Genomic DNA, 14,872 nt, shown 5'->3' with positions numbered 1-14,872 from the left:
TGTCTGTTTTGAGGTCAGGGAGTGGGAGGAAGGGGGGAGGGGGAAGGGAAGGCGGAGTGATCTGGTGTCCTCAATGCCCCTAAGTGCTATCAGTGATGAATTTAAGGTCAATAATGTGGTTAATAGCCAGGTTTTGAGGGCTTTTTTGAAGGAGAGGTAATTTTCTGTGCGGTGGATGTGCATAGGAAGAGTGTTCCAGGTGGTGGGTGCTAGGATAGATAAAGCCGAGCTACCAACTCTGGTGGAGTGGTGCATTGGAATAGCGAGGAGGACAGCTGCACCCGATTTGAGGATTCTGGGGGGCTGGTAGTCGATCATTTTGTTCTGAAGGAACTTGGGTCCCGTTTTATGGAGGGCTCGTTGTTTGATGCACATGGCTTTGAAGTTTGCTCTTAAGCTAACTGGGAGCCAGTGCAAAATTCGGAGTGTGGAGGTGATGTGTTCACTTGGTGAAATGGCAGAGTAATGTGGCTGCTGCGTTTTGGATATGTTGGAGTTTCCTGAGCTGGTGTTCAGGGATGCTGAGATAGAGGCAGTTGGCGTAGTCCAGGCAGGAGATAATGGCCAGTGTTGCAGAAACTCTTTGAGGGTAAGAGAGGTAAGGAAAGATTTGTTGAAGGATGCATAGGTGGAAGTGCAGGTTCTGGATACAGAGTTGATGTGCTATGAGTGGGAAAGGTCTGCGTCGATGTTGCATCCAATATTTTTGGTGGAGTTGGCAGGTGGTCCTCCAAGGGCAGCCAGCTATGGTTAAGGTTGGGGGATAAGAGCAGTTTTGCCGCATGTTAGGATCTCTGATTTGCCCAGATTGAGGATTAGGTGGTTGTTAGTCATCCAATGGTCGATGTGCGAGATGAGAAGCGAGGGCGGGAGGAGGGGAGGCTTTGGTCTTGGGTATCGTCTGCGTAGTTGTAGCAGGTAAGGTTGTGTGAGCGGATGAGAGCTGGGAGCGGGTTTAGGTAGAGGTCGAAAAGGAGTGGTGAGACAGAGGCTCCTTGCGGCACCCTTTTTGTGACTGGCCAGGGGCAGAGGAGAAAGGGAGAATGATTTGTAAGCGGTTAGAAATAAAGGAGGTGACCCAATTAAGGGTGGAATATTTGATGCTTGGAGTGAGGAGCCTTTTCCTCAGTATTATGTGTTTGTATCAAAGGCCGCGGATAGGTCCAAGAGCATGAGTGTGGCACACACTTCCGAGTTGGCAGTTCTTTTTAGACCATCCCAGATGGAGACCAGAGAAGATTCTGTTCCACAGAGGGGTCAGAACCCAGATTGGGCGGGTCGAGGAGACTATTGGCTTCTGTGAAAAGGCTGTGTTGCTTCTATGCCGCATGGTCAGTTAGTTTGGCAATGAAGCACGTATTAGAGATTGGGCCAGTAGTTTGATGGAGAGAGTGGGTCGAGTTTTTATTTTATGACATGCGGTTTTTACGCGAGAGGTTTTGAAGGCCTCTGGGAACGTGCCTGATGCAAGCTAGTTATTTACAATGGAGCGGGCTACGCTGCCAGCACAGGTGGATTTAAGGATATTTTTGGGATGGAGCGGCGCTCAGTGGTCTCCAGGCGTGCCTGAGGGTCAGCTAAGTGCTAGTAGTTTGCTGAAATTGGCCTGGGAAAGAGGGGTGAAAGATGTGAAAGTAGGTCGGGGGGGCAAGTAAGGGTTCGGGTTTGTGGAGGGTCCAGAAGTAGATGGCGGTATCAGAGCCAGTTTTGTGGTTATGATATGTTGTCTTTCAAGCGCAACGTTATGAAAGTGGTTGGAAAGTTAATCGCAGAGGGCTTGTGAGTTTGGGGGTGAGGGGTTTAGGCAGCTGGGGGAATTGAATTCCGAAAGGATTTTGTGGAGTTCCCTGCATGGATTTTTGGAGTTGGAGATTCTGTTCCCATAATTTTTTTGTTACTTTCTTTCTTTGTACTAGTATGTCCTGTTCAGTCCTGCAAGGGTCGTTTTGTTATGAGGTGTGGGTGGTCCTCCAGGCTCGCTCTAGGCAATTCTTGAGGGTTTTGAGTGCTTTGAGGGAAGGGGTGTACCACTTCTGGTGTGGGGTTGATCATCGGGAGAGATAATGGGCAGTGTGAGGGGGGGGCGGTCATAGCTTCACAGAGCCATAGGTCAAAGAGATCAATGGAGGGGTATCCTTCCTTGTGAGAGATCTGTATGTGTATGAAGTTGGGAACTGGCCAGGTTTGGAATGACAATGATTTTCTTCCAAAGAGGGATGGTGACCGGGGTAGTAGAGGGATTGGTCGGTGGAAGTTGGTGAGCAAATACAGGAATCTTTTGACTTCGAAAGGGTCTGATATTCGCTTATATTATAACCAGTGTGTGGATGAATTCCGCCAAGCACATCAAACGAAAAACGGACCTGTAAATCAAGAAAAACTCCTTGAGTTAAATACCCGTCTCGACATTGAAGTAGCCGCAATTAAAGCCAATGGGCCAGCGATGTTAAGTTCAGGAGCTGGTAACATGATATCAGATACCACTATGGAGCACGAAAGTAAACGATGTGAGGATGATAAAATATTGACACACACAACTCTTGAAAAGATCATTGAAAGTCCTCCCAAACTCTGTTCTGTGGAGTCTCAACAGAGGCTAAGAGAAGCCTACCAAAATCTGCATGTTACGGGTCAAGTGGACGAAGAAGCGCTCAACTTTATGAACTTGAGCGCTGCCTCTGTCAATGAGGAGGAAGATGTCTTTGTTCACTCCAACACAGGGGACCTAATGCAGATAGATAACCTGTACCCTATTCAAAGGCAAAATCCCAGCGATTGCAGAGATTTGAGGTGGAGAATGCCATGGAATATCCAGTTAATCGAAAGATTAAAACCTCCTCGGACTTGTCTGAATGCTCAGAAGAAGAAGCCTTTGTAAGTTCACTCTTTTGTTCCCCCAACTCCTAGGCAGTTGCAAAAAAATGTGTTTTTGATAGTGCCCCATCGTCGAGGTCTGCTGAAAAACATGCAGAGGAGGCAATAAAACAGCCTGATATGAGCATGACTCTATTGGTAATGAATACAGCTCTGTTATCCTCAGCCAAGTTGTACGAAGCTATGGATCAAAAGCTAAATTACCAGACGATTCTATTAACCAAATTGACAAATCAAAGTAATGGCGGCCAGGCAATGGGTGAAACTAGAGTGTCAATCTCAATATGAGATATTTAGACACTGCGAGTCAAAAGACTCAGAGACGCATACCGAATTCCTACAGGACCAAAGAAATAAGACCCTGCTCCAGTTAAAACAGTTTAACTTCAATGGGGTAACGGTCCCTAAAGAATCTGTGGAAGTGCCAAAATCACAGATACAGAATGGTGCAAATGGTGATATTGGTGGGCAGCTTAAGAAAAATAATAAAATTTCAGTGATAATTGTTGAGGATAATACAAGTGAGAAAAAACAAAATGATGTGTCCAGTGCACCTCTAAAAACGGCCACAGAGCATAACAACCACACCAAAGAGAGGCAAGAACCGAAATACAAGACAAAAAGGGCAATTGCTGCTGAAAAGATCTGTAAAGCAGGGGCAAAAAACGGACAAATTCTGAAGATAACAAGTGCTGCAAAAGTAATTTTTGAAAAGCAAAAAGGGGGTAATGAAAGTTGTGGTCAATTGCTACTACCGTTTGTAAGTAATAAAGATAAAGTCACCCCTAGCTTGTTCTACAAACCATTAAATGACCTAGTGGCTGAATAAGCTGTCATGAGAGAGAAAGAAAGATCTAACTCTCAGATACCCCCTGTTGTTGAACCTGCCGAGCCAAGGCTAAGTGGGTTAACTGAGGCCCAATTGAGAGATGAAATAAATAAAACTGTAGAACGGTACAAGGCCAATAGGCTAAATGAAAATACTCAAATTGCAATAGATAAGGAGGCTCAAAAGGATTCGGCACACCATTCTTCAATAGGTGCTAACTTGCCGACTCCAATGAGAAAGCTGTTGGGCTCTGACAATACGAGGCAATCATTGCAATGGAAAAAAAAACATGAACACAATTAAAGATCATAAATTCACATTGAGAGCAGTTGTACAAAATAATAACCATTGCTTCATATTGGAATGCAGAAACCATACTTTCCAGAAGTTTGATCTGAATCGATCAAGTGTCATAAATATCCATAAGGAACTAAGGAATATAACATCGTCAGATATCGACAGAGTGGAGTTTCTGGATGATCAAGAGCTTTCTCGATCCCGAATCACCATCCGTTCGACTATATTGGCAGACATAATGTGGAATGCAAGGGACGTTCTCTTCCAAATGGGCTTTAATTTATACCAAGAAGATCTGCAAACAACAGAAGGAGAAATGGGGGGGGATCTATGAAATGGACCCCGCATATTTATGGCTCCAATACTAATCGACAAAATGATGTAAGTAGCCACCAGGTAGCCCATGCATAACAATCCACAACAACAGAAAAAATCCATCTAATATGTTGGAATACATATGGATTTACGCACTTCATGAATGCACAAACTACAGAGCTTGATGGTTTTGATATAGTGGTTTTGCAATAAACCTGGCCGATGGAGGCTCCCATTTGGGATAGCTATAAGATATTCCTAGAACCAGCATTGTGCCTGCCGCGAGGCAGACCCATGGCTGGACTCATGATAGCAGCCAAGAAATCGAGGGGATTTAAAGTTTCTATGTATGACTCTACTACCCCCTTCATTCAAACCATCAAGCTGAGAAGCAATACACACCTGTTTATAATTTTTAACATCTACTGTGGTAGGTCGCATCTATCAGCAGATTGCTTTATTGACCTACTCCAAGAGTTTTTTGTTGGGATGGCCTCTCAAAAATAATGTTGATTGTGTTGGTTTTGGGCGATCTTAATCTTCACCTCTTGACTAAAGGCAATAGGAAAATAACAGTGGAAGAGCAAAGATGGTCTAAATTTATGAAAGACATGCAGTTACTCATGGCAAACTGCACAGTGGAGGGTGACATCCCAGCTGCCAGTACGTGGCATAATGGCCCCTTTGAAGCCACATTAGGTTATATAATTGTGAATGGAGCGATGATCAACGCAGTCCAATCCCTGACTATAAGATCGAATGGCAAAAGTGATCATAGCCAACTCTGTCTAGTGTGGGAACTGGAGGAAAACCAGTTAGGAGTGCATGGCATCTATAAAGGAAATATAATCTCCAATAATATGAGAAATCGAATTAAAAGGACCAGAACCTCTTTGTATGACTTTGAGAAAAATCTTTCTTTATGTCCTGGATTGGACTATGATACATTGATGCAAAAATATGTGCAAGAACAGTGTACAAGGACAGAGCTATAAACACACACGTCTTCGACATTGATGTAAAAACTAAAAAAGCCGACATGAGAAGGCAGATAGGCCTGTTAAATTATTCAACAATAGAAGAGAAACTGGTACAAATAAAGCATATACGTACAGTATACAAAAATTGGTTAAGAGGAAGGAAGGCGATATGCTACCAGAGGGACAACGAGGGCATGTTGAAAAAGATCACATCAAAGTCCTCTGCTGAAATCTGGAATGTGTTGAATAAGGCCACATATAACTTCCAGTCCTCGGTTCAGGTTAAGTCTATTTCAGCTGAAACCTGGTGCGACTACTTTCAGAAAATATACCAGACTCCAATATTGAATGACCATGTGCCCATTAAGAGCGAAAACTGGGATCACATGATAACATTTTATCAAGAAGACGTGCTATATTACATTTCAAAATTGAGCTCTTCAAGGGCCCCAGGCCCGGATGGCCTTGATAACAGAATGCTCAAGAAAAATGTAGGAGTCTGGGCATCTTTCTTGATGAAAATATTTGAGGAAGTAATGCGTGCAGGAGAGTTACCTGAATCATGGAAAAAGTCTATACTGATCCCGCTTTTTAAGAAACGGAACAGACTTGATCCTGCCTCATAAAGGCCGATTGCCCTCATTCCTGATAACCTGCTGCTTCCTATATCTCTTTAGAATTGATTATTTGTGGGTTGAGGAATATTGCAGGGGGAAATTCTAACTTTAGTACTATCTTTCCAAAAATTCAATGTGTTCCTATTTCTCTGGTGTTTTCTATTTTGTGTTGCTAGAGAGTGGATTTAAGTGCATCACATACCTTCTTATTTGTTATTGTCACCACATTGGTGATTGCTGCCCCATATATTAAAAGTATGTTAGATTTGAATTTTAAATAAAAAATATTACCTTTACCAACCAGTCTGATTCCTGGTCCATCGTGAGCCGGGATATTTGAAAAGGGGTATGATATGAGTGGTCTATCTCTCAAATATTGAACCTACATATATAACAAAATCAGCATTTCGGTTGTGCGCTGCATACTAGGCTGAGACGAGGGTGTATCGCCCGATTGAAATCCTTAACAGCAATAAACTAGAACATCCAAAGAGACACCTTACTGAATCTTTGACAGGAAAGACCTAGCCTATCCGAACCCCTTCCTTCCCAGCAGCAGTGCTGGTGACGAACGGTTTTCTCCTCCCACTGAAGCTGCAGCATTTAAGGAGAGAAATGCTTCCTTCTCAAAAGAAAAACTATGTTACGCAGGTGGAATCTCAATAGAATATTTGTGTTCCTTTTGGATGGCAGAAATACACAAAACAAACTTCTTTGCAAGGGGATAACCAGGCGGCAAGGCAGGAGCAGAGCAGCAGACACACACTAGCTCCTGCACTAGAAATAAACTGACAGGTATCCAAAGCAAGCCTTTTAAGGACTTCCCTCCCCTAGCTTGAAATAGAAAGCCAATTAATCAACCAATTCAAATGTTTTCCTCAGCCAATCAGATGACGGTGAGGGCTTTAAAACTGAGGCTAAGATCCACATACAGGGTCTTTGGGCTGGGAGTATCTCTGAGCTGGAAGCTGAGGAGAGGAGTTGGTGGCAAAAACTGCAGAGCATCAGAAAATGGACACCCCTTGAGCCCAGTATAGAGGTGGTGTGTCAGAAGAACCCCTGAACCCCAGAAGTGGGATGTTTCTCCAGTGAGGGAGTGAAAAACCTCCTCAACCCGAGAAGAGGTGTATGTTTCTGTGAGGAAGATGTGAGCCTCTGAGGGGTGTGCTACAATGAGGGGGAGGGGGGGAACAGCTTGAGAGCAGATGAAACACCCCAGACCCAAGACAAGTGTGGTAAGAAGTAGTAAGAGAGAGAGAGACTTTGATTTCTAGGAGAGAGGCTGTGTAAAAGTGGGGAAACCCCCTGGGTCCCAGAAGAGGGGAGAAAGTAACGGAGAGAAGGAGGAACTCCATAAGGGAAGGACTTTTGGGACACTTGGCAAAGGGAAGAAGTTATAAAATCCTGAGCGAGGAGAGTAGGCCTTGTGGTTCCTAGAAAAAATGATATGAACTGAGCTTTAGAAATCAATAGTCGGGAGACATTTTCTGTCTGGTACTTTCTGTATGTCTTTTTATTTCATATATATAATCCTGCCTTCAAGGACTGTTTCCCAAGAACCTTTATGTTACATCCATTTCCATGCAATACTCTTTGTTTTACTTTTGCGTTATAAAACATTCAACGTTATTCCAGTGTCAGTAGTTTTGTGTTCCAATGGCCATGTGACGCAGGGTCCGACGTGTTTTGTTCAAGGGCACAGCTTCAAGTCGTTCTTGGGGAAGCCAACTGGTCTCATGAGCAGGATTTTCATGCATTTTACTGCACACCTATTGTTCATGCTGTTGAGGTGGTTTTTGCAAGGCGTTCAACTTGCGTAATAGGAAGCCTTCATGCCATAGAATGTAGATTGCCCCTAGTAAATTATAAAGGAGTGTACAGATTCCATCAATGGCATGGAGGCGAGTATTATCCTGCCCAACTAACCAACCCTGTTTTATGTATTTTTCGGAGCAGCTTCCGGGTTCCTTTTCTGGGCAACAGTTCTTTTAGTGGGCCCAAAGATTTGAAAGGGTGGTTGGCCTCAATGTGTTTCTGCTTCAGTGAGGTGGGAGGGTCATGCCATTCCTATTTATTTGCAAAGGTTGGTGGCTTTGTGTGAGCCATAGTGAAAAGAGGAATATTAAGACTGAATTGGTAATTTAAGGAGAAGAGCGTTATGATTGGACTAAGGATTGATTGAATCAGTGTACTTCGAATGATGGGACTTGTGGTCTTGGAGAGGCACTTTATTATTTTTTTCTGGTGTTTACTATTTACTGCTGGCAAATAAAAGAAAAAGATTAAGCGCATAGTACTTGCATCAGTGTCATTACTAGAATCCTTACTCTCCTTCCTAATTTATTAAAAGCAATCAACATTATGTGGGTCATACCTGTGATTTATGAATATTCCATAAAACATTTCAGAAGAAAATGCTCTGGCGAGGGTATTTGTTTGAATTATCAGAACATCATATATGGCTTAAATCCCCTTCCCAAGAACACATGTGCTCTCATGCACAGGCATGTCGCCTGGAGGAATGGGGCAATCAAATGTTGCACCGTGAAACTGATTCATGGCATGTCAGGTTAATTTAATGCCATTTCTGTGAAATTATATACATTTTCGTAAGGACTGCAGAGCATTATGGCAAGTGTTGTTAATAAAACAAGGACATGGTTATTTGTTTGCAAAGTTTTTTTCTTGTACATTTTAAAAGGCGTTGTTTCCACCCACGGGTTGGGTTTCTCCTCGCGCTTTCATGGTTATTCTGTCTCTGAGCCTGATCTTTGATTTGCATTACACAGGGTGGTGTTCCAGGTTTCTAATGGACGGGCCCAGACCAAGTGAAAAAACGTTTGTCAAAGCTGATGGTTGCTTCATCCTATGGAGGCTATTGTCACGCTCTTTGAGTACGTTTGCTAGGTGTCTATACCGTACCAGTCCGCATATAGTGAATACGAAAGAGCCCATTGGACTACAAGCAGGTTAAGGATTTCAAGCATGTAATAGTAATTTTCTGAACTTGAAGTTCCGATAGATGGCACAACGCCCAAATGAACTGAAAGCAAGGTTTACCTGTAAATTAATGAAAAAATAAACACATTGTGGGCCTGATTCATGCAAGTGTTTTATAATGGTGCACTCCCATTGGAAATTGCTCTCTGAATTAGGCCCTAAATGTATCCGAATAAATTTAAAAAGAGCCTGAAGTTTAAAACAAGATATTTATACTACAAATGGAGTATGGAGATGTTGCATGCATTATTTCAGCCTATGAAAGTTCAATAACAAAATGCATTTGCAGGCAAAGCCATATGCGATGGTTAAAATGCTATTATAGAATGTAAGCTATAACAATAAGGAGCTGTTCTCTGCCATGCACCTCCTAGATGATAGTCGGTGTTCCACCAGGGATTTCCGATACACAGCTCCCAAAAGCATGCAACACTATAGCTAACCCCCACACGGACAGAGCGCACACCAGAGAGGTCAGTATCGGTAATTCCAGTGGCGCTGAACCAAAGGGAAACAAGTGAATCTTGCTTAGGGATAAATCCTCAGTTCCCGCTGCAATAAAAATGTCTTTATTAAACACTAGGTCATTAAGCATGCATGCCACCGATATATACACGATTATGATCAGGAGGACATAATGGCCATCATTGAAACCTGGCTCAATGATTCTTGCGGTCCCAATATATGCTTGGGAAAACCGTGCGCACGGTATCAGTGGAGGTGTTGCCTTCTTGATCAAATCTAGCCTTCATGTCTTCAAATCCCCAATTGACTGCACCAACTGTGGGATTATGCACCTAAAGCCCCTTCCTAATGAGAACCATTGTATTAACCTCATATTGATCTACCGCCCTCCTGAACTCATGCCAGCCTTCATAGAGGAATTGATACATCTTCTTGCCCCTTTTACCAAATCTAACTGCTCCACGATTTTACTGGGTGACATAAACCTCTGGTTGGGTAACCCAGAGGATAAGGTAGCACTCAAGCTAGAAGACCAATCTGAACCTCTTATTCCTTAACACAGAGTCAACACACTCGGGTGGTAACAACCTTGATTGGGTTGCCACTAGAAACATCTCAGTGGAAATTACCGACACTAGACCCTGTTTATGGTCTGATCATCACCTTGTAGAGTGTAGAATTTATCCCCCCAGCAAATCTTCTATAGTACACAATCAGCCTAAAAGAATAGTAAGCAGCAACCTAAAGAGGATAAACGCAGTTAACCTAAAACTATGTTTAAACAGGGTGATGGTTCTTGCATCAGACGCTGACCCCCCAATACCCTAGTAGATGTCTATAACAACACACTTGGTTGTTTTCTGGATACAGTGGCCCCCCTTAAATCTAAGGTGATTAGAGACAGGGTTTGCAAAGAGTCATGGAATACTCCTGCCTTGGACAATTTAATAAAGGATAAGATTGAACGTAGCTGGAGAACAAGCCAAACTAATGAAAATAAGGACAAATGGACATCTCTACAAAAAGTATGTAAAGACAATGTTTACGAGACAAAACGGGATTTTTTTTTTTCAACAATGAAATCAAGGCTGCTGGGAACAATTCTAAGCAACTATTCAAAGTTGATAGAAACCTTGATAAGCACAAACTCCAGCCTCTCACTCCTTGCCGCCTACCTCTGAGGACTGTAATCTGGTGCAGCAGGCCTTTGCTAATATATGCACCAAAATATCTGAGTCTATGAAGTGTAACTCCCACACTTAGACTCTGACGTCTTCCCTACAAAATGAAATACCCCCAGATTCTCTTTTTTCCTTTAGTCATACATGAGAGGAAGAGATGCTCACAGTGCTCCAATCTATGCGCCCTGCCTATTTCCCAGGCGAGACCTTTCCTTCCAAACACATTTTGAAAAATTGCAGTATGTTTGTTCCCTTCATGGTTTGCTTTGCAAACTCTACCTTTGTTCAATGCAACGTACCCGACGCCATTAAACATGTAGTTGTCACGCCACTGCCAAAAAAAACTCGCTCCTGTCCAAAAGACTCGAGTGACCTACGCCCCATCACAAACACACTATTTCTGATCAAAGTCCTTGACAAATTTGCAACTATACAGTTACAACAAAACACATAATCTCCATTCTAAACAATATGACTTTAGCGCTTACCACAGAACTGAAAGCGCCTTACTCAAGCTCCAAATGCATATGTTCAACCTCATAGAACATAGCAAACCTGGGCTGCTCATTCTGCTGGACTTATCAGCTGCTTTCGATTTGTTCGACCACAAGCGTTTGCTGGATTGTTTAACAAGCTATGGTTAATGCTCTAGTGAGGCTACAAATTGGATCCACTCCTTCTTGGGCAACAGGAGTTCACGTGTGTTGTGCAGAGGGCCCTGAGGACCCGAGCAAATATACTTCGGGTTCCCCCAAGGTGCATGCCTGTCCCCCGCTCTGTTTAACTTGTACCTCAAGCCCCTCTGTGACCTCCTTACTTGATATTGATATTTTATTTCTATGGCGCTCGTACACAATTGTTACAGAGCGTGACAAGGCAAGGGAAGGGAACCGGGGAGAACAAAACAACGATCTTACTAGGCCCAGAGAATGCGCAATTGCATTGGAGAGGGGGAGGGAGAAAGCGCATGGAGGGGGGAGAAGTGGAAAGTGCGGAGCAATGGAGAAACAGATCAATAATAACAAATAAATAGTAAAGGCAACAAACCGTGGAAGTGCAGCCAGCAATTGGCAAGTGCTGGGTTTAAGGCAGCAGACAGGGTAGGTCTGATAAGTGCAGGAAGAAAAAAAGGGGGGGGACTGTATGGGTACAGATACAGACCCCAGTGTAAGGGGTGGCCCGGAGGCATTGCGGGAGGGTGGCAGAGTGAGCAGGTACCTGGACCCGGAAGACAGAGTGTGGCCAGGTGCACGGTGCCAAGCGAGAACAGATCAGCAGGGGAGAGGGAGAGCGAAGGCAGAAGCAAATAGGCAGGTGCTTCCGGAACCGGAAATGGTTCTCCTCAAGTTTTAGAGTGGCAGGGAGGCTTTTCCAGAGGGAGGCCCCAGCAGAAGATAGAAATATACCCCCATTTCGTTTCTTTTAAAACTGACTGACCCTGAGGGAGTTAGAGGTAGAGGAGCGAAGAGCTCAAGAGGCGAGGTATTTGCAGAGGGATAGCTGAAGGTATTTTGGACCCAGGCCCCAGAAAGCCTTGCGGACAATGCAGAGTGTTTTGAATGTAATCCTTGCATCCACATACCAGATTTGATGTTCATTTTTCTGACTATGCTGATGAAACCCAGCTCCTTATGGATTTGAGTGGCGGCTACACATCTGACTCAATTTGTCTCACTAACATCTATGATTTATTTATTTGTATTTGTAGAGCGCGCTACAGCCCGCAAGCATCGAGGCACTAAATCAGAGCTTAAGGAGGCTTACTTGAGGGTTACGAAGAAGCCGCCCAATAAAATAACTTGTTCACATTAGGTAGTTACATGGTACAACATATCACAGGTTGAGACAAATCAAACAAAGAGGTTGGTCTTGATGGCTTTACTGAAGACAGAGTGGGAGTCAATAACCCTGAGATGGGGTGGTAGAGCATTCCAGAGGGTGGGGGCGACTGTGGGGAAGCTGGAGCCTTTGATCTTGTCAAAGGATGGATAAGTCACAACTGGTTGTGTCTAAATCCAGACAAAACTGAGCTGATGATTGTGGGTCATGCAGGCCAAAGCCAACCTACATCCCGATTACTGACATCTAAACTTTGAGAATAACCAGATAAAGATTCTGAGCAAAGTGCTTGGACTCCATGTAGACACCTCACTAAGCTTGTAGATGGCAAAGTATGGAGTTCACAGTACCATCTAAAAGTGCTAAGGCATGTTAAACCCTTTTTGACTCAGAAAAATCGTGCAGCTTTAGTCAGGGCAATAATAGTGCCACGCATTGACTACTGCAGTGCCGTGCATACCGGAGCCAGTAACAAAAGTCTTAAAAGACTTCAAATTTAAAAAAATGATTCAGTTCGCATTGCTCATAATATTCCAAGGAGAGACCACATTATGCAGGCCAGAAGGGGCCTCCACTGGCTGTCCGTGGCAGCAAAGATTCGCTTTAAGGCACTTTTGGTGGCTCATAAATGTGTCTATGGCAATGCTTCCGCCTTTCTTAAGGAAAAAATAAAGCTCTATGTGCCACAGCGCCAACTCCGTTCTAATTCATTCGGCCTGCTGTCTGTGCTTAGATGCAAAAGAAGGAGAGGCCTATGGCGCTCCTTCATCGTACTGATGGCCCAATTCTGGAACTCGCTACAGTTGACACTACACTTGGAAACCTGTTACCTAAAATTTACGAAACTCTTGAAACCGTTACGGTTCGATTGACCACACCTGAACTGATGGCCCAATTCTGGAGCTCGCTACCATTGCCACTACACTTGTAAACTTGTTACCTAAAATTTAGGAAACTCTTGAAAACTTTTCGGTTCGATTGTCCACACCTGACGGCAGTTAGCGTCTCCCTCACTTAAGACATTTGCCCCCCTGTCCCATCTTCCTATATCCTTGTGTATCTGTAGCGCTCTGATACCCGCGGGCTACTGGCGCTTAATAAATAAATACACATTGGTATTTGGTTCGGGCCACATTAGGATTTATTGTACATTTTAAGATCTCCAATTATTCAATGGTTAACCTACCTAGAACTGAACAATGTCACATTTGTAGATGAAGATAGACTATTTGGTTGAGATAAGTGGTTGCACTTAAAGAGGGAGGGATTGCAAACTGCTGCACGCTTTCCATACATTTGTTGGAATTTGCCAGATGAAGGGACTGCTGTTCAAAGTCGATTTAATTATCATGCGCCTGCAATTGCCCAAATGGCCAAAACATTCTTGTGTTGTTACATTGTAGAGTGAACATTCCAGTTAAATTAGTTCAGTCGTATATGTTGGGAAGAAGTTAGGACGTTTTATTATTACCATTATATAGCCAGAATAAGTATTTTTTTTTGACTCACAAGTTTAGTGAGCAACATTTCTCTATTCAATGAATTCTCAAATGGAGTTGTTAATGTTTGTTTCTCAAATTGTTCAATATTAACTGTATGATCATTGATTTTGAGCTCAATAGATGTGGTATCTAGTTCATAGTTTACCGGAAAACATGTAAATGTACAAAGTGAACTGTAGGTGACAGGAGTACCTTCACATTGTGTTAAACGCATTATTGCATTTCGTTGTAGGCATCGTATGCTGAGGATAGACGAGGGAGTCGACCACAGTCAATGGTCAGATCATTCACAATGCCATCATCCTCACGGCCTTTATCTGTTGTATCAGTAACCTCTGTATCATCTGACGGTGTGCCTTCTAGGCCTGGATCCGATGGGTATGTTTCATTGTGTGACCTAACTAAAAAATATCTTATTTTTCCTTTGTGCATTACTAATTTCGCTTGTCCATTTTCCACCAGATCTAGATCAAGTTGTGCTAAAGGATATTTTGTGAAGTAGTGCTAATAAACAAAAATTGGACACTTAGATCACATTTCTATCCATTGGAGCGCTTTGAATAAATGAATAAATACATAAAGCTACCTTTCACCGTAGAGCATGTCATTGTTGCTACAAGTATTATTTTCTTAGGAACAAAATAATTTTTGTTGTGATAAACCAGATTGGTCATCACTAAAACCATATTACAAACAGGTCATTTAAAGTAAAACAGCATAATGGATTAAAAATATCTAGTACAGACTAAAAGAAGAGTAGAATATGCAAAAATAGTCAGTCTTCAATCAGAAAATGTAATTGATAGCAAACAATTCATGAGAGATCATCAAATTTAAGAAGCATTTAGCATGTTTTCATTTAATTTTAATACACCCATTTTTTTATGAGCAGATTGATCACCACTGTCTCAATTGACCCGTCAGCTGTTTTGTTGATCTACACAACTTGACAGATGGATCAAAAATACAAATT

The 14,872-nt window shown here is 42.8% G+C and overlaps 1 protein-coding gene across 2 annotated transcripts in view; it reads left to right on the top strand.

The window, feature by feature from the left end:
- The window catches only part of DOCK1 (dedicator of cytokinesis 1), a 2,312,292-nt gene that overhangs the window by 2,164,763 nt on the left and 132,657 nt on the right, over positions 1-14,872 (top strand). For both annotated transcript variants that reach the window (XM_069611483.1, XM_069611484.1), the window contains exon 48: positions 14,132-14,277. In XM_069611483.1, the coding sequence (XP_069467584.1) occupies positions 14,132-14,277 (146 nt within the window). The remainder of the gene's footprint in view (positions 1-14,131; positions 14,278-14,872) is intronic.

Source organism: Ambystoma mexicanum, chromosome 8 (genome assembly GCF_040938575.1).
Source record: "Ambystoma mexicanum isolate Mex_15411 chromosome 8, UKY_AmexF1_1, whole genome shotgun sequence".
Taxonomy (NCBI): domain Eukaryota; kingdom Metazoa; phylum Chordata; class Amphibia; order Caudata; family Ambystomatidae; genus Ambystoma; species Ambystoma mexicanum.
Note: the sequence above shows the minus strand (reverse complement) of the source record. Positions and strands in the feature narration are given on the sequence as shown.